Below are 25,202 nucleotides of genomic sequence, written 5' to 3' on the forward strand. Positions count from 1 at the left end.
TATTCAAAGCATCTTAGTGAATATTTTCATCTCTAGTGAGAATTTTGTAATTTTTTACAACGATTATTTAAAAACCCGCCACCCGTCATTAGATTTATTCATATGTAAACATAGTATGGACCATTTTCTTGCTTATTTTCATATATTTGGTGTACAAACATTGTTCATTTTCATGAAATTCAAATAAGAAAATGACATTTTTTCACTAAGTTGAAAAATGTTACTTAGATGCTTAAAACATACTGCCCCTGGTTGCTTTTCAATCCCGATCAAGGGCTGTTTTTTTAGACTATCTGAAAAGAACACCAGTCCTGGTTTCGACCCATGAAAAATACATGAGCAGTTGAGCTTTATTCATATCAACGATTATGCTCAAATCAATTTGTATAAAACAAAGTTAGGCAAACAGTTATTAGCTCTACTGGATAAAGGCTGTTCTGTGCATCCGTTAACAAATATATGTGAAGTGGTTCTTCAGTTTTGATAGTATCTCAATAAATCTTAAGTAGTGCGATATCCAAGAGAGCTGGGTTCCTTGAAAAAGAAATGCTATTAAAATGCAAATGTTAGATTACCAGCTTTAGAACTTACTTGTCCTAACCAATTATTTGTTTGTCCCGGACACAGGCTTTCAAGCGGGCCCTTCTTTTCCATACTTTTTTTTAAGGCTCCAACTTTTCCATACTTTTTTGTAAAAATAGTATGAGAATTAACAGAAAAGTTTAAACTTAATGCATTTATTGAAATAATCTAAATCTTGATTTTAATAAGAAACCATTTCTAGTATTTTTGTAAGATTTGTTTGATGCGGTAGGTCTCCAGTGCTGCAAGAAGGGTTCTATGATGAGAATGAGTGGTTCATGTCGACAAGTCAGAGACACCATTTCCTGGTTCATCTCCTCATCCTGTGGCAGAATCCCTCTTGAAGCACTGGTTTCTTAGCAAAAAGAACTACATGTACATCACAATTGATTAGATTGATAGGTTTAGTTATCTTTTTTGCATCCAAATAGGTAAGACAAACGCCCTTCTACCCCTACTTTTTGCTCTTAATATCCCTATTTTTACCCTTCTTTTCAAAGAAATTTCCCCTACTTTTATCCCTACATTTTTGTTATAAGTCACTTGAAAGCCTGCGAACAAACAGTTGGACTACTTTTAATGTTGAACCCTGGTGTCCATTCTATTCAGCTTGAATGCTCTTCATCACTGTAACCCTTCGGCTAGACTACAATGAAAATTCTGAGTCTAGTTCTTCTTATTGTCTGCTCATTTTCCTGGGAAGAACTTGGCCTTGTAATGGCCCTTATACTCCCCGATGGTAGAGTATATAGTCGCTTTTGTTCTTTAAAAAGTTGTGGTTTAAAAATATTGGTTATAAAGGTATAATGCATACATTGCATTTAAACAAGTTCTTTACCTACATGCCGTGTGTTTATTTTGTTATATATTTCAGGAAGGCGAGAAAATTACGAGTTTGGTAAGCAGTATTTTTCTAGCATATTCCGATTTAACCTTTTTTCGCATCAAAGGATTTCCATGACAGATATGTACAGTGTTAAAAGAAAATGGAAAGAAAATGTGTTGTTCAAGCCTATTTAGGTTGATCTGTTTTATTTGATTTGAGAAATTAACTCTGATTTTAATAGTCGTCGAGTACTACTGCCTCATGTTTGACTGGAAAGAAATCTTTTAAAGATGGCTTATGGTTCAGCTGTTGAGGATTTTTTTTATTTGTTCAGTCTATACATCATTCATGTAGATTGTTTATATCTTATCTCATAATTTTATATAAACAGTTATATATGGTATCTCATATTTCTATATAAACGGTCCTACATCTTATCTCATATTTCTATATACTCTGTCATTTATCTTCACACTTCTATATAAACTGTCATGTGTGGTATCTCATATTTTTACCAGGATAAAATCCGTTTTGCTGATATGCCCCTTGAGGAATTGAAGAAGAGAATGATACACTTCCTTCACATGTTTTCCTTCAGACGGGAACTGTTGATCAAAAGTAGCCGTGCAAAGGTAATTGTGTTGCCATTTTATCAGTTAGCTTATTGTTCCATTCCCCATTCTTAATGGTAGGCAATATTTTATGCGAATATTTTTACTTTGTTTGAGCTTGGATGGAGAGGTTATACTAGGGTTATTTCAACTTTGTTTTAGCTGGATGGAGAGGTTATACTAGGGTTATTTCAACTTTGTTTGAGCTTGGATGGAGAGGTTATACTAGGGTTATTTCAACTTTGTTTTAGCTTGGATGGAGAGGTTATACTAGGGTTATTTCAACTTTGTTTTAGCTGGATGGAGAGGTTATACAAGGGTTATTTCAACTTTGTTTTAGCTGGATGGAGAGGTTATACTAGGGTTATTTCAACTTTGTTTTAGCTGGATGGAGAGGTTATACAAGGGTTATTTCAACTTTGTTTTAGCTGGATGGAGAGGTTATACAAGGGTTATTTCAACTTTGTTTTAGCTGGATGGAGAGGTTATACTAGGGTTATTTCAACTTTGTTTTAGCTTGGATGGAGAGGTTATACTAGGGTTATTTCAACTTTGTTTTAGCTGGATGGAGAGGTTATACTAGGGTTATTTCAACTTTGTTTTAGCTGGATGGAGAGGTTATACTAGGGTTATTTCAACTTTGTTTTAGCTGGATGGAGAGGTTATACTAGGGTTATTTCAACTTTGTTTTAGCTGGATGGAGAGGTTATACTAGGGTTATTTCAACTTTGTTTTAGCTGGATGGAGAGGTTATACTAGGGTTATTTCAACTTTGTTTTAGCTTGGATGGAGAGGTTATACTAGGGTTATTTCAACTTTGTTTTAGCTGGATGGAGAGGTTATACTAGGGTTATTTCAACTTTGTTTTAGCTGGATGGAGAGGTTATACTAGGGTTATTTCAACTTTGTTTTAGCTTGGATGGAGAGGTTATACTAGGGTTATTTCAACTTTGTTTTAGCTGGATGGAGAGGTTATACAAGGGTTATTTCAACTTTGTTTTAGCTGGATGGAGAGGTTATACAAGGGTTATTTCAACTTTGTTTTAGCTGGATGGAGAGGTTATACTAGGGTTATTTCAACTTTGTTTTAGCTTGGATGGAGAGGTTATACTAGGGTTATTTCAACTTTGTTTTAGCTGGATGGAGAGGTTATACTAGGGTTATTTCAACTTTGTTTTAGCTTGGATGGAGAGGTTATACTAGGGTTATTTCAACTTTGTTTTAGCTGGATGGAGAGGTTATACTAGGGTTATTTCAACTTTGTTTTTTATGAAAGGGGCTAAGCACCGGTTGACACAGTTGCAAGAAAAAAAGAAAATTGTCAAAAACTTACATAAAATTGACACTGTTTTGTACAACGCATTGAATCTTACTTACTGAAGTATCACACAGCATCTTTCGCAGTTTTTGCAACGTTTTCCAAATCAAAATTAAGTAGGGTTGTCTACCACATAAATACCAGTAAGTTTAAAAATATTGGTGTATTATCTGTACTTATATACAGACATGATGACTGGGAAACCAATATTGCACTATTTTAAACAGGGAAACACAGATGAGACAGCGTCATGGTTGTTGCGTTTATTATTTTAACCATGTAAAGTGATGTATTTTTGTTTTGAGGAAATGCTGTATTTGGCAATTTTTGCACCATCTGGTGTCTAGCTCCTTTAATGTATATATATCATATCAATTCATATCTAGATATTTTGTGATAAGCTCATTGTTAGGATGGTCTCTAAATGTCTTACAACAATCATAGTATTTTTGTACAATTTATGCTTTGATTATTATGTCTCCCCCATAAAACATCGTTTTTGCTCGAGTTGGTCGTCTGTCTATCTGTCCATCACAAATCATGTCTGTTCCATATCTCTTGAGTGGCTGGAAGGATTTTGAAATAACTCCACAAATGTGCACATCGCATGACTGTTACAACCAGCTCGGGTCAAGGTCACAAGTCGAAGGCCATATGGCTATAATATGACAATATTTTGTGTCCACTACATATCTCTTTAACTGCTTGAAGGATTTTAAAATAACAAGGTCACACTTAAAGGTCAAAAGTCATATGACTATATTTTGTGTCCACTCTATTTCACTTGAACTGCTTGAAGGATTTTAAAATCACTCGCCAAAAAATACTCAACATAATGAGACAATTTGCCGGGGGCATGTTACACCATGGTTGGTTTAATGTCAAGGTCACACTTAGAGGTAAAATGCTTCATATCTTTTGAACTGCTTGAAGGATTTTGAAATCACTTTCCACAAATGTTTTCAGTATTAAGACACTTGGTGCAAGGGCAAGGTCACACAAAGAGGTCAAAGTTCATATGACTATACTTTGTGTACACTCCATTTCTCTTGAAATGCATAAAGCCATATTTAGATGATGTCAACTGTCTAGTTATTTAATGTGAATGAGAAGTAAGCTTGTAAATTTTTCTGCTGGGTTTTAAAATCATGACCTAATAATGAATTTATTTGTGAAGATCGTGGTAATTTGGACACACACAAAGTTGACACTGTCTACAGTAAGAGATACCCACCTGAACTAGATCTTTAGCAAGAGCACCAGAAAAATTGAGACATGAAAATGAGTATATGGGTTAAAAAGGTGTACCATATAAACCATGCTCTATGCTTTCAAAGTTATACTAGTGTGATAGATTATTTTACTTTTGTGAGGACCTGTTTATATTGAGTGCAAAATTTTGCCATGCTTCGGTCAAATTTTTTCAACGAGTCTGCCAGGTTGTTGACGTTGTGACACCGTTTTGTTGTGGCTGTGACACTTTTATTTCCAACCAACTTTTAACATTTAAACAATTTGGTGTAGAGTCATTTAACTTGGTATGCACATTGGTTCTAGCCAGTAGATGACTGAAATTAACTTTATTGGTCAAGGTCATGGTGACCTTAACTTGAAAAAAAATGGCGCCATGACAATTGACACATCCATTTTTTGCTATTTCTCGAAATGAAAGTTTATGCCTTTGATATGATGGATAAAAGTTGCATGTTTTTTTCCTAAAACTTACATTGTATGTTTTGATACCTGTTGTTTTTTTTTATCTTCAGGACTTCGAGTTATTTGAGAAAGTATTGAGCTATAAAACTAAAAACGACCCGAAAGACATTTACGTAGAGGGAGTTAAGAGTGCCTACTACTTGCAACAGAAAAACGACCACATGGAGGCTTACAACTGTCTCAAGTCTGTGTACGTATTTAACTGGGCATGGTCCCCTCTTCAGCCTGTCTGTTAAGTAAATAGTCAAGGTATAATGATAGCCTTGGTGTCAATGTTTATGGCGTGTAAAAGCTTTTACCTGGGCAATGACTAAATGAGACTTCGAGTTTGCTTTATAGTGTATTATCCCATGGTGGCATGTAGTTAAATCTGTTTATATATATAAGGCAAAATTATAGGCTACTTAAATGGCGTATGTGCTACTTAATTGGTGTATGTGCTTCTTAAATGTTGTATATGCTACTTAAATGACGTATGTGCTACTTAAATGGTGTATGTGCTACTTAAATGGTGTATGTGCTACTTAAATGACATATGTGCTACTTAAATGTTGTATATGCTACTTAAATGTTGTATATGCTACTTAAATGGCGTATGTGCTACTTAAATGACGTATGTGCTACTTAAATGTTGTATATGTTACTTAAATGACGTATGTGCTACTTGAATGGTGTATGTGCTACTTAAATGGTGTATGTTCTACTTAAATGACGTATGTGCTACTTAAATGTTGTATATGCTACTTAAATGTTGTATATGCTACTTAAATGGTGTATGTGCTACTTAAATGACGTATGTGCTACTTAAATGTATATGCTACTTAAATGACGTATGTTCTACTTAAATGGCGTATGTGCTACTTAATTGGTGTATGTGCTACTTAAATCTTGTATATGCTACTTAAATGACGTATGTGCTACTTAAATGGTGTATGGGCTACTTGAATGATAAATGAAATAGATTTAATTTATATTGTAGGGAAGAGATCCATTCATCTCCTGGGCGGACATGGTATGTGATGCATCTGTCGAACTTGTCACTGGAACTTTGGAAAGCCAATCTCTTTGAAGGTACTTTTTTTAGAACAAATAAGACTAGCTGGTTAGGATGTTTTTTCGAATAATGTATCTTTAAAAGTAATATTTTTGCAACATTGTATTTCTTTAAGAAAAAAACTAATGTTACTAAAATTGTTATATCGTTTTAATAAACTTTTATTTCTATATTTGAATTGGAAAGTAGAACATTCAACTTAAACTGAAGATGTTTCTGTAACACGGCCCCTGCATATTTACAATGTATATAACTATAGTATATTGTATATATATAGTCAAATGATCTTTGTATTATATGTTTCTTTCGGTTTCAAATTGCTGATAGAAAACCATCACTGAATACAGAAATGAGTTTTAGTTACAGAAACCAATATTCTACAACTAACTGACCATTTGCACCGATAGTTACACAAATTTTTATGACCTCTGAAACTGTATATAATGAAAAAGAAAGTTCCCTTAGTTAACTAAACATTGAGCAAGTGCCCAAGATCTGGCCTTGGCATGAACTCACTGAAGAGGAAATGTATACCAAATAATAGACCTAGTAGTTGCAAAAACAACTTAAAAAATTAATTTCATGTGGAATTGTCAAGTGGTTCATCATTTTAAAGGTTTCTTCATTAAATTGAGCACTTAATTAAGCACTGTAGCTGGTCCCAAATACACTAACCATACAAAAAAGCTTATGAACTGTTTGAGGTAATAATTTCACATATTTTTATGAAAGCGTATGTCAAAATACACTAAGAATTGACAGGTGTTGAAACATTCACAAGTTGTGAAAATCAGGTAAAATACCATAGAAAGGATGCAGTTGAAAATGTCAAAATCGGCAGCCACCATTTTTGTTATGATGAATTTTATTGAATGGTGATATACCGGTAAAACAAATGAAATGGAATTTTATTAAGAAAATGAAGGGAAATAATTATGATTGTTTAAAAGTTTGAAACTAATGAATGTCAGGCCTAAAAAACAACACCTTTCACTCTGATTTCACTCTGAGGTGGTTCATGTGCATTTAACATTTGATTATAAAGAAGGTTTCTTTATATGGTAATTTTTGAACTTTTCAGAGGCCATAGATGCTCTGACATTGCGACAGAAAGATTTTCAGAACCCTAATGTGAAAATTACACTGTCTCTGCCTTCTTTCCTGATGAACCTTGAGCCTACAGCGGAAAACTGCCAACTGGTATGTATTTCTTAATGCTACTATCCTCTCATTTTTTGTTTCACCAATCCGCTGACACTTATTTAGCCAAAATATTTAAAAAAGAAATAAATCTGAAATCACCTTTAAATACTTTAAGAACTACTTTTCTAGCATCTGTGTGATATCTTGCACTATTTATAGCCTTTTGCATTATTTGATATTAACCAATTTTGTCGCATAATCTTGGCACAAAGAAAAAAATGTTTGGATTGACAATTAACTTCTCAAAAACATTTTTTTCACTCCAAAATTGGACCTGAATTCTTTTTAATTTCCTTACATTACATTACTATGCATGAGAATGATGTACCATCCTAATGTTTGATCGTCTATCCATCTGTCTGTCTGTCCAAGTGTGTCTGTTACAACATTGTCTTCGCAATTAATTTATTATTATTAATCAGATTCTAACTACACTTCTCATATAACAAAATTTTATCCAGTCTGTTATTCAAAGGAGGGAAGTTGAGGTATTGTCGGTGGTGTCTCAATAAAGCTTGAATCTTAGCCATAACTCATAAACTGTTTTAAGATATTCTAACGAAACTTGGTAAACTGTTAAAGATATTCAAATGAAACTTTGTAAACTGCTTAAGATATTCAAATGAAACTTGGTAAACTGTGTAAGATATTCAAATGAAACATGGTACATATGGTTCCAAATGCACATGTATATGGAACTCCATAACGCTATAACACTGGCTTTTGTTAGCGCAGTGGTTCAGCACACTTGCTTTTCACCTCAGTGACCCAGGTTTAATTCCTGGCGTGGACGCATGTGAGTTTTGGGTTTGATCACCAAGTCAGACAAGTGGGTTTTATTGGGGTACTCCAGTGCCCCCCCCCCCCCCAACACAAGACCACACTCTGACGTAACATCATGCCATGCGAGTGTTTAATATAATGTTGTAATAGATTGTTTCACAATTGCTTCAAAAATAAATTAACACCAGATTTAATGATCATTGTGTTATGTTCTTGTTTTAGGAAATCATGCTTATTATGATAAATCTACAAAAATAATTTTAATGATTGTTTCAAATATCTGTAACATTGGACAAAACTAACTTCTACCCATATTGATCGCCTTTCAGGTTCAGAGATTGGTCAGTACTGCCAGAGAATATAACTTAAAGTTTACCTTTGAAGACATGATAACATTTTTAGCCTCAAGGTAAGGGCAATTTTAAGCAAACTTCAAATGTAGATATATTGTCATACATGACCCTCTTGTGTATATTTTGTATATTGTATAAAAATATATGTAAATTGTTTATCTTGTTATTGTTTTTATTGTGTAAGCAGACAAGGAGAAACTTAAATCAACATGTTAAAAAGTGTTAATTTTATGATTTGTTAGAATATTGTTGTCATTAGTGTTTCAATTTAACGTTAAAAATCAACTATGAAGTTGTTTATTTTTTTCCTGCAATATTATGACGTCATATGACAAACTGTTTAGGTTATTGTCGGGTTGTTCTATTTACGAAATGGGTGAGAAAGTTTAACTGAATGGTTTTCTAAAATGAAATTAAGTATTTTTTAACAGATCTGATCTATTGGTGTTAGTATGAGTAATGAATTGCTTGACTGATGTCATTATCGGGAATATGAATGCAGTTGGGCTGGTTAAAGTCTGCGCAGAGTCCTTCTGACACACCTCGACCAACCCAGCTGGGTTCATACTCTGGTAATGACATCAGTCCAGCAATTCATGCATTAAATGAACATCATTCATTCTCATGGCCCCTCTTATTCAAGTACAATGGTACTGGATTCTACCCAGGAAAACAGACTTTAACAATATTTGTATAAGCTTGTAGCTGTCCATTTGGAACACCTTGGCCATTTTCTATCAAAAACAATCTCGGATGTTTGTCGGTACATCGGTAGAAGTAGTTTGTAAAATTTAAATAATAGTATGTCCATATACATCCTAGGTTGTTTTTTCGATGGTAAATGGTCAAGGTGTTCCAAATGGTTGCTTTTTAGCTCGACTATTCGAAGAATAAGGAGAGCTATACTACTCACCCAAGCGTCGGCGTCACCCCTTGGTTAAGGTTTTGCGTGCAAGCACACATTGGTTAATATCTCAGCAACTATTTGAAGTATTGCATTGAGACTTGATACAATGGTACTCAACCATCCAAACTACTCAATTAACCAAGTTTGATAACTTTTCGCTTAATGCCAATAATAGGCCTTTATTATTTGACTTAGAAATTCTGGTTAAGGTTTTGCGTGCAAGCACACATAGGTTAATATCTCAGCAACTACTTGAGGTATTGCATTGAGACTTGATACAATGGTACTCAAACATCCAACTTACTTGATTAACCAAGTTAAATAACTCTAGTTTGCATTTAATGCAAATAATTGCCCTTTATTATTTGACTTAGAAATTCTGGTTAAGGTTTTGCATGTAAGCACACATAGGTTAATATCTCAGCAACTGCTTGAGGTATTGCATTGTGACTTTATAAAATGGTACTCAACCATCCAATCTACTTAAATAACCAAGTAAGATAACTCTAGTTTGCATTAAATTCAAATAATGGCCCCTTTTTTATTCAACATAGAAATTCTTCATGTAACCACTTTTAAGTCAATGCTTCAGCAAATACATCATGTATTGCATTGAAACTTTTCACACAGGCTCCCAACCATTTAACCTTCTTATTTAATCAAGTAAGATAACTCTATCTTTCATATTATATAATTTTTGCCCCTTTATTATGTGACTTAAAAATTCTGGTTAAGGTCTTGCATGTTAGCACACATAGGATAATATCTCAGCAACTACTTGTTGTATTGCATTGAGACTTTATACAATGGTATTCAACCACCCAACCTAATTGAATAATCAAGTTAGATAACAGTGTTTCGCAAATAATGGCCCTTTATTATTACAGTTAAAAATTCTGGTTAAAATTTTGCATGTAACCACATTTATGTTAATATCTCCGCACATCATGTATTGCATTGAAATCTAATCTAACAGTGATCCATGCATGTTTCACCAAAACTTTTCAATCCTTACACTGAAAAGCGGCAGAATAGTCGAGCGCGCTGTCTCTGTGACAGCTCTTGTTGTGTCGCCTGAAAAGACGACATATAGGGGTTACTTTTGTCAGCGGCGGCGTCGGCGGTGGCGTCGGCGTCGGCGTCCGCGTCCCATTTTCGCTTGTCTGGGGTATATCTCCTAAACTATTAGTGGTATCAACTTGAAATTTCATATGTAGATAGATCTAATTGAGGGCAAGTGCAGTGCACAAGAACTGTTACTCTTGCTTCCATATTTTTAGAGTTATTGCCCTTTGTTAATTTTTCATGCTTAAAGTTTTGTCCGGGGCATATCTTGTCGATATAAGAGTTATCAACTTGAAACTTCATATGTAGATAGATCTCATGAAGGGCAAGTGCAGTGCACAATAACAGTAACTCTTGCTTTCTTAGTTTTAAAGTTATTGCCCTTTGTTAATTTTCATGCTTAAAGTTTTGTCCGGGGCATATCTTGAAGAATATAAAAGGTATCAACTTGAAACTTCATAGCTAGATAGATCTCATTGAGGGAAAGTGCAGTGCACAAAAACTGTAACTGTTGCATCTATATGAGTTATTGCCCTTTGTTAATTTTCAAGCTTAAATTTTGTCCGGGGCATTTCTCGAAAACTCGTTAAATGGCAACATCATTGTCTATAAATGAATAAAATGCCAATCTAACAGCTATAATGTCCACAGTAAATAATTCGTCAGGCGACACATCTGACTCGCGGAGTTCTAGTTTAACTATCAACCTTAAATAAATGATTGCATTATATAAACTAAAAAGCATCTTCTATTTTGGTGTTCTTTTTTTAGCGGTGACAAAGAGCAGGTACTTGCAGGGTTGCAAATGTACCATACGTCAAAAAACGTCAACGTCACCTGTGGTCGACTGCTCATGATTGCCTTCAAACCATTCTTGGACAACAGAAAAGATTTGCAAAATGGTAGTTTTTCCATAAGGTGTTATCTAGTTATTGTGAAATGCTTTAATTACAATTGCTCCTTTTGCAACTTTGGCCAAATTAGTGAGCTTTTCAATATGTGTAAATTAAATATGTCCCTATGTTGTAATTTTTTTACAAGATTGATTGCGAAAAATTTGGGAATATTAGTGTCATTATTCATTAAACAATTTTTGGTACACACCTATTTTTTTTAAAACATTAAAATATTTGATAGAGTTTTGGCCACATTTCAACTTTGCCATAAACTGTCAGTCAGTTTCCAGACATTAACCCATGTAAGGGTGACAGATTTCAACATGTTAAACACCATTGAAGTATAGGTCCAGTTTGACTTGGGTTAAATATAACAAATAGGGCTTCTTAAAGTTTGAGATCTTAATTGGACCAGGCACAAAAACGAACCAGCACACACATTTTTTAACCATTTTCTGTTATTGAAATCAGTCCGGCATGGTCAAAATTGGTACAGACTGGTAACTTGTTGGTATTTAGAAGCCCTGATTACAAATGTTTAAAGAGTTTTGACTCCTTTTCAATGTAGATTTTGCCAAAAATTGTGTTGTCCAGACAATCATTCATATAAGGTTTGTCATATTTAAATGAGATTATTGTTTAACTCCTTAACTCACACTTCAAGTTCGACTTTGGTAACAATCCATCAATGTTTTATAGAGTTCTGGCCCCTTTCAATAATATATAGTTTACCATTCCTGTGTTCAGGCGGCATGTGTTTTTTTTATCACACCTTTGACAACTTGTTTATATTTTTAGCCAGGTTTTCAATAAAAACTGGGCCATAAGAATGCAGCTGTTGTTTTCAGGTGGGGGAGACAGGGTCAAACGTTGGTTTCTGCCCAACAGTTTTAGTTAGAATTTATGGATAGTGATGAAAGTTGGTGTGTAGGTAGCTTATGTGAAGAGATAGCTTGAGTCTGCGTTTGAGGGGGCTAGGACAAGGTCAAGGTTACTGTAACTAAAAATAGAAAAATGGTTATCACCCAAATATACAAGGCTGCTATTTTTCCTTACTCATACAAGAAATTAATTGGCTATAATTTCTGATTGCCCATGTTAAAAACCTGGTTGCATTGCAGTGTTTCTAGTTTCTTATGATATTTAAATGTATTCCTGTATTTCTTGCATGGTACAAAACACTCTTTACATTCAATTGTGATTGGAACTGTACATGACTTGTTCCGCACTTTCATTGCATAAAATAACAATACTTCTATTTTCAGTGTACGAGAAGCTCTCTCAGAAATTCAATGAGAATTTGGTGCTGCTAGGACTTGCAGCTGTTCATCTTGAGTTGGACAAATTCTCCAAGTTTGAAAAGATCATCAATGTATGATAGTGTTTACAGTATATCTTTTTCCTTATTTTATCCATATGAATGAAATTTGAAGAAGGTAAATAGGTCACCCTGTGGTCTGTTGGTTGGTCAGTTGGTCAATTCACTGCACTATTCCAGAGCATAACTTCAAAAGTCCTGGATGCAATTTAATGAAACTTCATTCAGTGGTAAAGCACAATGAGAGAAGGTTAAGTGCGCAAGAACCATAACTCTATTTCAGCTTATTACAGAGTAATTGCCCTTTGTTACTTCTTTCTTGTCAATAGTGTTGCTTATTAGTAACTCAATAGATTTTTTTTAAATAGCATACTTTGTTCAAGCAAGAAAAATGGAAATTCAGTGCACAATAACCTGAACTATGACTTGAGTTATTGCCCTTTGTTACTTTTCATTGTCTGCAGCATAAAGTAAAAACTATTGGATGAAATTTGATGAAAATTTATACAAAATGTATAATTGCACCAGCTGCTTCTAAAATGTAGCGACTTCACATTGCCAATAGAGCATTAGCCCTCATGGGCCTCTTGTTAAATGGAATTATGGCCCCTTCTCATCTAAGAAGTTGCCAAAACTTAGTGGCTGGAAGATAACTTCGACAGGCACAATGGTTTTAAGAAGATGATTTGTACACTTGTTTTACACTATAAAAATCAGGTCAAATTCTACTATGGTTACAAACCGCAATGTTGACAGAGTTTTGGCCTCTTTTGAAATAAATAGGTTGCCTTTTCCGTGTTTAAGCAGCATTCATGGTTATTTGTCACTCCTGTAACAGCTCAGGTTTATCATAATAGATGTCCACTAAGCTTGTCAGTTTTAAGGCTCTCTAGAACTAAAATCTTGTCGTTATTTGTCACTTAAAGTTAGTAATGTGTAACCAAGATTGCTATTGGCTGCTTTATTGAAGAATCCTAGGAGCAAATTTGTACTTTAGAGAGATTTGAAGAAGTACAGGGGTGGTTTTCAATTAAAACTTCATTATTCATTTCTTAATTTAGATGAATTTCCTAAAAAAAATCACAGTCAAATTAAAAGAAAACTATAAGTGCGTATTTTTAATCAAATCAATGAAAATAAAGTATTTAAGATATTAATATTTCATATGCTAAGTGAGATACTTAACTTAAGAAAATGACTTAAGTTAGGTAATTACTGAAGATATTTTATGAATACCGGCCCTGTACTACTTAAAATCTCCTAGGTGTGAGCTATCTCTTAGGTGTGAACTATCTCTTAGCGTTCTTGATGTAAAGTTGCAGCAAGTCTTCGGCTCACCGTATAAATTCCTCCATCTTGCCAGATAAACTTTCTCCATCCACGTCATTAATCTAGTATAAGAAGAAGCTTTATGAATCCCTGGTGCAGTGGCACATGATTTGGCTTCGTCAATAATAATTAAAACTATTTTTATCAAAAAATAAATATTTCTCTAATTATGCATTAAATGTATGTTTCAGACGCAGGGCTTACACATTGATCATAAGGTGATGACTCCTATCTTCCTGAAATGGCGGGAAGAAGACAAGGTTAGACTTAAGAGAATTAAATATTCTTCGTGATCTTTAAAAAATCTTGTCAGTATTGAGTAAGTATGATGTTTAGCTCGACTATTCGAAGAATTGTTGGGCTATACTACTCGCCCCAGCGTCGGCGTCCTGTTAAAGTTTTAGGGCAAGTTGGGATTTTCACTTATAAATCCAATACCCTACATTCAATTGACTTAATACTTAACGCAGTTGTTCAGGGCCATCACATGATGAGGTTAGATAACTCCATATTATCCTTTATACAGATTATAGCCCCTGATTGACTATGGAACTTAGGTTAAAGTTTTAGGGCAAATTGGAATATTTATTAATAACTTTTATATCCTTTGTTCAATTGACTTCATACTTCACACAGTTGTTCAGGACCATCACACAATGAGGTTACATAACTCCATGTTATCCTAAATACAAGTTATGGCCCCTGATTGACTTAGGTTAAAGTTTTAGGGCAAGTTGGGATTTTCACTTAAAACTCCAATACCATTCATTCAATTGACTTAATACTTCACACAGATGTTCAGAGCCATCACATAATAAGGTTAGATAACTCCATATTATCTTTTATATAAATTATGGCCCCTGATTGACTATGGAACTTAGGTTAAAGTTTTAGGGCAGGTTGGGATATTGTTTAATAACTTTTATACCCTTCATTCAATTGACTTAATACTTCACACAATTGTTCAGGACCATCACCTAATGAGGTTACATAACTCCATATCCTTAATACAAGTTATGGCCCCTGATTGACTGTTAGTTTTAGGCAAGTAAAAGTTAATGGCAAGTTGGGATTTTAATAAAAAAACTTCTATACCGTTCATTAAATGAACTTAATAAAATTCAAAATTATTTACGACCATCTTACAACAAGAAACATAACTCCATTTTAAGCCTAAATACAAATAATGGCCCTTGATTTTTTTTTTTTTTTTTTTTTTTTTTTTTAATTCCTATGAAAGGCATATTTGTATATTCTTAACCACATTTTCATTATGGGAAATCAAGTTATTTGAATGACTTGCGTCATTGTTTGGGCGGGCTGGTGGGAGGGCAGCATCAAAGTCACCTTATGTATCGAATAATTTTAGTTAGGTTTGACATAAAGAGACCAAACTTGGTATTATAGTAATCGTTGTTGTATTCTAAGTCAAAGCGACGTAGTCGAGCGCGCTGTCTTACGACGGCTCTTGTTTGAATTATTTTTTTCTTGGGCGTTATGTGATTTCGAAACAATTGTTTTAGCGGCATTGTTACATTGTCTATTTCTATGTACAAGTTAAAACTTACATTCTGTTAGTTTTCAACATAATTTCGTGAGATTTTGATATTTTGTCACACATTTATAAAAGATGGAGCCATTTATTTAAAACTTTAAATGCAAACCATGTAAAGAAATTCATCATATAGATATCATAATTCCACAGGCAATATCACAAAATTTGGTAGTCCGTATTCCACACCAGTGCAATAAGGCTGTATTCCACTCTTCCTATGTCAAGTAATTACAAGTATCGTTGTGTGATTTTAAAACATCATAAAACATAATACTGCTTCATTTTATTGACATTATTATCAAAAGTGAGTCTTTTAAGTAATTTAACCAGTAATGAAAATAATAAAAAGGGTAATTAGTACTGCATTTAAATCCTGAATGTTGTATTAGACACTCGTAAATCCTCTAGATTTTGATTTCATATGGCTTGCACCCAATATAATCTAAATCTGCAACTGATGCGGTCTGGTACTTGACTACATCAGCCCTGCGTTCAGTAAAGATGTTTGCGGCGAACGTTTGCTGTTTGGTTTCCCGCTTAACTTTTATGCGCTGCGTTGCAACAGGGATACAAAACAGAACGTTTGCGAGCGTTACTGAACGCACTGCTGCACTCTCAAAGATACACCTTTTTGACAACTTTATAATTTTTTGCCTCGGAAAGAGCCAATTTTGTGTTAAATGTCTGGAAACCATCGATATAAGATTGCCGACAAAAGATCAGATTGCAGATCATATTAACGTTAGAAAATTAATATTTTATGGCTAAAAGTGGTACTAATGCTTTATGAACAAATTAGTTTTTTGGCATAAAGAAACGGTTTATATGAAAACCTGCAATTTAATCTTTTATCAGCAGTCTTATATCACTGGTTTCCCGACATTTACACAAAATTGACTGATTCTAAGACAAAAAGTAAAAAACTTGTCACAATGGTCAATCTGTGAGAATGCAGCTTAAAGATCTTAAATAATTGGTGAAAATCAGAATAAATGTGATAGTACTTGCTTTTTGAACACTGGCCCAGTGCTGGTTTCTACATGAGAAACAAACTCAGCTTTGATTTTAAAAGCTACATTGTATAAGCTATAATATACTTAACCAATTGTTTTGTTACAGGTGGAATGTATTGATAAGTTTATTGAACTGTCGAAAGGGGTGCCTGGAAACGTTCAATTGGCGTACGACTGCAGCCAGCTAAGATATATGTGTACGTATTCAGTTTTTGGTGAAATGCCATGTTATTTTCCTTGCTGTTTTTAATTTTTTCACTGCTCTTCTAGATTTTGGTTCTCATGCTGCTAAATAAACTTCACTGTTTCTTAACAAAAGAAACAATATGTCAACTAAATGTGTATGTTGGTATTAATTCTTGCCAATGATATTGACTTTTTCCTAAAGGAAGGAAAATATGTTTAATTTTGGTGTATGACCAAAATTTAAAAAAATGAAAAATAAGTGAAGATATTGTCATGTCCTATAAGTTATATATTTTACAATGATTGTGAAGAAAGTTGTGTTAACTTATGTTGTCACTTGCATTGGCACGATGGTACATTAGAGTGTGGTCTTGTGTTGGGGGGGGGGGGGGGGGGGAGAGGAAAACCAGGAAAACCCCACTTGTCTGGCTTAGTGGCAACCAGCCAAACTCACATGCGCCCTAGCCGGGAATGGGACCCCAATCACTTTGGTGAGAAGCAAGTGCCCTAACCACTTCTCTTACTGGACAACCTACAGGTTCATGTCAATGTCATTGCTGGCTTTATTTTGCCAAAATCATTTATTGATTTATTATTAGCTCACCTGCTTTTTCAGGTTCACCTTGGTGACAGCGTTTGACCATAACTGAAACATATTTAGATTATTCAAATTAAACTTGGTACACATGTTGCCAGAGACATTATGCGCATATATCACACCTACAACATAAATAACACAACGCCATTGGTCTAGGACTGGTCACGTGGTGACCCCATATTTTTCTATATCGTGTCAACAAATTTATATTGTACCAAAACAGAGTCTATTTTCCGAGTCCGATGAATATTTTGATGAATAAATGAAACATTTAAACATGTGATCTGGTTGTCAACGTGATATATATTTTATGGCGTTAGTAGGTGACCTGTGTATATTATGTTATATTATGCGGTTAGTAGGTGACCTGATATGGGATATATGGGGCGCAGAACGTATATCCGTTATCTAGTCACCCACAAACCTTGTAACTTATGATATGCTCTGATATAGTTATGCTCCTTTTTGTTGGACTGAAAAAACAACACAGACCAGCGTTGGCATTTGCTCTTTGGCTCTCTTGTTCTAGTCAATTCATTCTTAGTACAAAACTTTAACATTTGAAATGCTGGGCAAAAAAGAACAACAGTTAAGCGACACATGATGTAATATTGCTTTAATGTTGCCCCAGTATTGAAATACATGTAGGTACATTTAAACCTACCATTTGTCTGCTTTCAAAGAAGAAAAGTTTGACATTGTTATAGCCTTTGTATTGCTTTTAACAGTGTTGTTGGCATACAAAAAGCTTAATTCTTGTTAATAGCTCAAAAAATGGTTCAAAAGATGTTCAAATGAAACTTGTTGTGATAGACAATACACACATGTACAGCAAGGCCTGGCTTAAATAAATGCTGAGTAATGCCCTTTACTTGACATAAAAACAACAACACAAGTGTTTACATTTGGTGTATGTCGCTCTTGTTCTTACTTTTAAAGAATCGCTACTGATTTTAATAAATTCACATTAAGGAATTTATAATATTTTTTTTCCACAGGTGATGAAGTCAAATTTTCAGTAGAGGAATGTGTTGAATTCTTTAAAAATACGTTCCAAGGAGAACAGTCTCTACCACCACTGTACGACCTGAAGTATTTCGGGACTTACTTAAAGATGAATAACCATCCGCTACCATTTGATGAATCACTTCTGAAAGGGAATGAGATGGAATACAGACAGGTACATGTTTATGTTGTCATTTAACCAAAAAGTGAGAAATAGACATAGCTTTTATAATGACATGATATTTTTTATTTATTAAGAAAAAAATGGTTAGAATTTTATTTTATATTATAAAGCTGCACTCTCACAGATTGACAGTTTTGACTTTTTTTCTTTCTTTTTTTTTATCAGAACAGCTGACTTTGGCATCAATGCATTTAATTCAGTCATAAAAGATAACTCACTAAAGAACAGGTCTCAATTGTTTGGAAAACTTCCAAAAAACTCATTTTTCTTAAAGCATAGGTAACACTTTTAGCCATAAAACATCAATTTTCAAACATAAATAAGAAAAACTGTGATCTTACCTTTCGATCTGTCAGAAGTCTTATATCACTGGTTTCCAGACATTAACGCAAACATTGGTTCATTTCAAGACAAAAAAAATAAAATAAGTGGTCAAAATGGTCAATCTGTGTGAGTGCAGCTTTAAAGCTGAAACATCAGGCAGTTTGTGGAATGCTTGCAGATGATGAATGTATGCCCTACCTTGTTAATGATATAGATTTCGTTTAATGGTCGGTTAGAAAAACTCATTATGAGAGGTTTATGTTGTCTTAATGTCTTGCTACATTATTTTTGTTTCAGAATGTTCGAAAACAAAGAAGCATGGCACAAAAGGTATGCTTGTTAATAATTTAAATATTTTGAATAACATTGCTATTAGATAGATGTAGGTACCTGTATTTGAATAAAACCAAGCAGGGTTTACTCTTGAATTACAGCTTCTAGATTTTAAAATAGTTTTATTTTGAGGTTAAAATTTGCATTGCCATTATTAGATATTTAGTCACAAGAACACAACCATGTTATCAAATTGTGAATATTAAACCCTCACGAAATCTAAACAATTGCACTTTTGTGTTTTGTCCTTGTCTGTTATCTGCCATGTGTCATCAACAGTCTGCTTGGTTTAACTTCTAGTAGCCTTATTTCCTACCTTATCTTTATCAATCTTGGATTAGATGATGAGTCATGTTGGAATTAACAATAGGACACACTATTTAAGTCGATCGATCAGAAATGAGAATCTTTTTCTTTTTAACCAGGTATTCACAAAGTGAGATCTGGTTATTAGGATGATGTACGCCGTTGTTTGGGCGGGCAGGAACTGAATAACTTTAGTTAGGCTTGACATATCTTAACAAAACTTTGTATATAGGAAGAGTTAATGGAGAACCTTCATGAGATTGTGTACGGCGCCCCTTAGGTCAAGGTCATTGTCACTAAAAATATAAAAAAACGTTTGAAACTGAATAACTTTAGTTAGGGTTGACGTATCTTGACTAAACTTAGTATTTGGGAAGAGTTAATGGAGGCCTTTCATGGCTTTGCATTTGGGACCTCTTACGTCATGGTCACTGTTACTTAAAATAGAAAAAGGGTTGAAACTGAATTACTCTAGTCAGGGTTGACATATTTTTTTGACTTAAGGTAGTATTCAGGAAGAATTAATTGAGCTCTTTCATGGGATTGCCTTTGGGGGCTTAGGGCAAGGTCAAGGCCACTGTTACTAAAAATAGATAAAACAAATAACTTAATTTAAGGTTGACATATCTTGACTGAACTTAGTTTTTGGGAATAATTTATAGAGACCTTTCATGGGGTCATGGTCAAGGTCACTGTTAGAAAAATAGAAAAATGTTTCAACCTCAATTACTTTAGTAAGTGTTGACAGAACTTGACTAAACTTGGTATTTTGAAAGTTAAGTTCAGTTTACCTTTTATTGGGTTTGATTGGGGCTCCTGGGGTCAAGGTCAAGGTGACTGTTAAAATAAAAAACAGTTAAAACTGAATCTAACAATGAAGTCTGAAGTTATTCTGTCAATCATAAAAAAATCATATTATTTAGTATTCACTCTCAGGCCAAAACTAGATAAAAATTGTTCTTCACATTCACGCTTTGCCTGGAATAAAGGTCAAAGTATTGAAGGTTAAGCTCAAGGTAAAAACTAGGCCATACCTCGAAAACTGTTGAAGATATTAAAACAAAACTGGTACACGTGCTGCCAATAATAACGGGCACAGCCACGCTTAAAGTGATACTCATATTGATAATCAATATAACAAACATAAATTTTGACTTACTAAATAATGCATTTATAGAAAATACTTATTACTGAGGAAAAGATTGTAACTCTGTATTTAATAGCTGTGAACACACAAATATTAAATGACTGGTAGGGCCTAAAAGATTTAGGGATATCAATGAATTGATCGTCTCAAAAAGAAGAAATACCGTGTTTTCTGCACCTTTCTTTCAAATTGAATATGGAATCCATCATAAGTTTTCAATATTTATTCATCCTTTTGGTAAATTAAAACAATTGTATTAATTGTGGTACTGCTCATTTGAGAGTAAGAGTGCATCTTTAACGCTGACTAATATTTGCCCAGTTATGCCCCTTGTTGGACTTATAAAAACATCAGCAGACAAAGGTTGGTGTTCACTCCACTGCTCGCTTGTATTACATCATTTTATTTTCCAGGTAAAGGATCGATTAGATAGAACGTCTGAGGAGGACCCAGGTGACCAAGTCGAAGGCAATATTGAGTTTGTCGATTTGCTGACAACCATGAAGAAACCGAATAATAAAGAGGATAAGAGCACGGCTTTCCAGTCCTAAGAGTTCTTATCAGAGTTGATTCAATATAGTTTTAACTATTGATAGTCTGGCTTGATGGTAAATTGACAAGTGTTCAGATACTAAGTACATGTACTGTGCTATAATATTTCATTTATAGTCATGTGCTTGACATATATGTACTGTTTGAGAAATAGACAATTATGTTTATCTCGTGTGTGGACATTGTAATTTCCTAAAGAACTAGCTACGTGTAGTTTCGATGGCTGTTTTTTGTATTGTGCAAATTGTTTGAAAGACTGTGTTCAAACAGTTGTCATTAATATAAATTCTTATTTTCTTCGAATATTAAGATTGTTCATGTATTTGAATTCAACATGTTTTTGATATTCATGCAAACTTTTGAAGTTGTGAAAATGTGCAAGTAAATGTAGTTGATGGAATCAGTTTTTGATTATGATTGAGTTTGTTACCACAAATGCTTGATATGTATACATTTAGTATATGGTAAAAGTGTACCAGTGTTATGATTTTATTATTCAATAGGTTTTAAGGGAGAACAAGCTAGATATTAATAATTTTTGGTTTGTCTATTTTTCAAAGACAAATAGGTCGAGGTATTGATTGTGATAGACTTGGTGTGGGCCTATTCTTTAAGTTGGCCATGACTAAGAAGTTGTTGTTGCGCACATGAGTAAAGCTTATAACTCCCGCTTTAACATTGGTTATGTTTTTCAACTAATCATTAAGTCTAATGAAAAAAGCAAACAACCAAAAAACAACAGACAGGCTTTGGAATCCATATGGTTAATTAATGTTTGTAATGTTACTGTATTTGATACCAAATAAAACTTGATATTTTTTCTTTTTATTAGCTTGAATGTTTAGATTGCTGGCCACTCTTGAACTAACTGTAATATACATATACATGTATATAAAAATTTGGTTTGTACCATAGGTAATAAGTTCTCTTAAGGATATACAATGTAGGTGTTAAAGATTATACTGCTGTGCTGTTTTGCCCCTCTAGGTCTCCTACTTTATTATGTTTCCCCGGTTATGACCAGGAGATGACCCTATTGTTTTTGAGATCAGTAGGTCAAAGGTCAAGGTCGTGGGTACCTTCAAGTGAAAAACAATAGGTTGGGGTGATCAACTAAAGAATCCTTGCGCCCAGGAACTTGATAATTGGTATGCAAGTTGGTCATGACCAGGAGATGACCCCTATTGATTTTGAAATCAATACATGTAGGTCAAACGTCAAGGTCGCGGTGACCTGGAGGTAAAAGAATGATTTGTTCTCAATAATTTTAGAACACTTGTACACGGGATCTTCATTGTTGGTCATGACTATTTGATTACCCCTATTGATTTTGCCACCAGAAGGTTAAAAGGTCAAGGTGACATTGAGGTGTAAAAAAAACAGTTTCACAAACTTATCGCATAGTTGAAATATCTGACTCCCAACGTATGAAAGTCAATGACTCCCATGATGAAAACCACATACGCTATATTGCACATTAGGAAATTGGGGGGGCAAATGTCCGGGGGGGCAAATGTCCGGATACCAAATTTTCCTGACTCCTCATTATGACAGTCAGACGACACTCTTTCCAAGTAGAGTTGCAAGAAGCACAAACTAAGTACCCAAATAAATCCCATGACGTGTTTGCAAAAATTAAACGCGTTAATTTATGGCGTACATGTTTTGTTTTGTGATATGTAAATCCCTACACAAAATGATTGCTGTGTTTATACTATCGTCAACGTATGTTGTATGCAAGACCATCACCGAATCTTTTCTTCTTGGGATTTTTGGCATCAACCAAATTGCCGAAATTATTTTCAGTCGGTTTTATTGAACCAAACTCGAAATTAGTTTCGGTGTCGGCAAGAGTTTTTCCAAAAGTTGAATTAGCAAAGTCACCATTTTTTCTTTTTTAGCAAACTTGGTCTCTTCTATGAACTAAATCGAATTTCTTTTCTCTCTGTATTCGTTTCCTAGTACAACAATCCTCCAAAACTCCACTGCACATGTTTACCAGTAGTTGTTGACAGTGTACGTTCCCGGTCAATCAATTCCTGCACCTGACTGGTTCTTACGACCGATTCGGTTTGGTTTTGAATTTTTGAGGATTTTTAAATGCACACAAATTGCTGGGATACGTGATATATGCTAAACTCCAATACTTTCTAAAAGTGTTTTTTTAAAAGAGGGTATGTATTTTAAGATATTTAGGTTTCTTATACCCGTTATTCGCAGTTCCTTAATTTTCTTGCGAATATGTTAACTCGAATTATGCTTATCACAAGTCATAATGTATTCATGTTCTTAAAACGGCCAAATGAACCAAGCCATATACTTGGATTAAGATGTACGCACACACTGAAATAAGCCTCGAAGCTTAAAATGACATTTAAAATATACCTTTGAAACAAATGCTGGTCCACATTCTGTACATTTTATATGTGTTACTAATTAATGATAGAAAATAAAAGTATACTAGTACTCTAAATTATTTCTCGTTTGCCCACGACGTCAAAAATGCTAATGTTGTAGCTATATTTTTAGCTCGACTATTCGAAGAATAAGGAGAGCTATCCTAGTCACCCGAGGGTCGGCGTCGGCGTAACCACTTATGTAAAATTTTGCGTACCACCTCAAATATTTTCAAAGTCCATTGACATATGGCTTTGAAACTTTGCACACTTGTTCACCATCATGCCCCCAACCTGTACACAGGAGGAGGTAACTCTATCAAGTATTTTGACAAAATAAAGCCCCCTTTTCTACTTAGAATTTACGTTAAAGTTTGCGTACCACCTCAAATATTTTCAAAGTCCATTGACATCTGGCTTTGAAACTTTGCACACTTGTTCACCATCATGCCCCCAACCTGTTCACAGGAGGAGGTAACTCTATCAAGCATTTTGATAAAATTATGCCCCTTTTTCTACTTAGAATTTACGTTAAAGTTTGCGTACCACCTCAAATATTTTCTAATTCAATTTATGTAAATATCTCAGCACATCATGTATTGCATTGAAATCTAATTTAACAGTGATCCATGCATGTTTCGCCAAAACTTTTTAATCCATACACCGAAAAGCTGCGGAATAGTCGAGCGCGCTGTCTCTGTGACAGCTCTTGTTTCAAGTTCTCAAAAATTTACAAAACATTTAGGCAAAATATTTGCATCCGTAAATGGGTCGGCCAATTTGAAGACAACTCGTTTAAAAGAGAAGAAGTATAATATGCCAGGGCAATGGTTACACTTTTGCAATTCAGAAACTCTTTATTCCGATGGCTTAATTAAACAAATTTCAGTTGTCATGATAAAAAATCTCTCTTATTCTTCTAAAATATTCAAAAGCATAAAACAACATTTATTACTCATAATTCATGCCGTTCCTCAGCCTTTACCGCAGATCCCACGAGATTATGCACAGAGGTTTATTTTTATGCAGATGATTTTATTAAACAATTTCAGATGTCATGAAAATCACTCTATCTGACGTCAACATTTTCCTTCAAAGAACTCCTAAAGCACTGGGAAAATTTCAACCAAACTTCGCAGTTTGATGCCTGGGTGATCTTCTTCCAGGTTCTGTGGTTTCATGCAGAACTCTGGTTGCAGTGGCAAACGAAAGGATTTTTTCTCAGAAACCGCTTGACCGATTTAAAAACAAAACAACATTAAACGGAACGTGTCATTGTTTTACGGCATAGGGGCGGGCGGAGTCGAGTATGTTTTCCGATCAAAATCTTTAAAACCCTTTGTCCTATCAGGTGAGCGATATAGGGCCATCTTGGTCCTCTTGTTTACAGTACATTTACATTGAGCAATTTGGAATATGTCATTTCCTTTAAACAAGTTAAATTGTATTTCCATTCTCTTTTGTATCAAGGCATCTAGTTCAATGCCTAAGATAATACTCGATTTCTTTCCTTAGTGCAACTTTACCTACAAGACGCCTTTATGGGAGAAATAAACATTTTTGGCGTCACTGTAAAATGTGATTTTATCAACTATGTTTAAGTAATAATAAAATTGTTCGACGGATTAATTTACAGTTTGGA

The 25,202-nt window shown here is 34.3% G+C and overlaps 1 protein-coding gene across 1 annotated transcript in view; it reads left to right on the forward strand.

Moving 5' to 3' along the window:
• Positions 1–21,645, forward strand: part of LOC128209248 (leucine-rich PPR motif-containing protein, mitochondrial-like) — a 46,918-nt gene extending 25,273 nt beyond the window's left edge. Inside the window, exons 20-32 of the mRNA XM_052913199.1 lie at positions 1,457–1,480; positions 1,927–2,040; positions 5,104–5,243; positions 6,033–6,124; positions 7,189–7,307; positions 8,423–8,502; positions 11,190–11,320; positions 12,580–12,686; positions 14,153–14,221; positions 16,636–16,726; positions 18,312–18,493; positions 19,124–19,156; positions 21,026–21,645. Coding sequence (XP_052769159.1) covers positions 1,457–1,480; positions 1,927–2,040; positions 5,104–5,243; positions 6,033–6,124; positions 7,189–7,307; positions 8,423–8,502; positions 11,190–11,320; positions 12,580–12,686; positions 14,153–14,221; positions 16,636–16,726; positions 18,312–18,493; positions 19,124–19,156; positions 21,026–21,163 — 1,320 coding nt within the window. The 3' untranslated portion in view covers positions 21,164–21,645. The remainder of the gene's footprint in view (positions 1–1,456; positions 1,481–1,926; positions 2,041–5,103; positions 5,244–6,032; positions 6,125–7,188; positions 7,308–8,422; positions 8,503–11,189; positions 11,321–12,579; positions 12,687–14,152; positions 14,222–16,635; positions 16,727–18,311; positions 18,494–19,123; positions 19,157–21,025) is intronic.
• The last annotated feature ends 3,557 nt before the right edge of the window (positions 21,646–25,202 follow it).

Source organism: Mya arenaria, chromosome 11 (assembly GCF_026914265.1).
Source record: "Mya arenaria isolate MELC-2E11 chromosome 11, ASM2691426v1".
NCBI lineage: Eukaryota > Metazoa > Mollusca > Bivalvia > Myida > Myidae > Mya > Mya arenaria.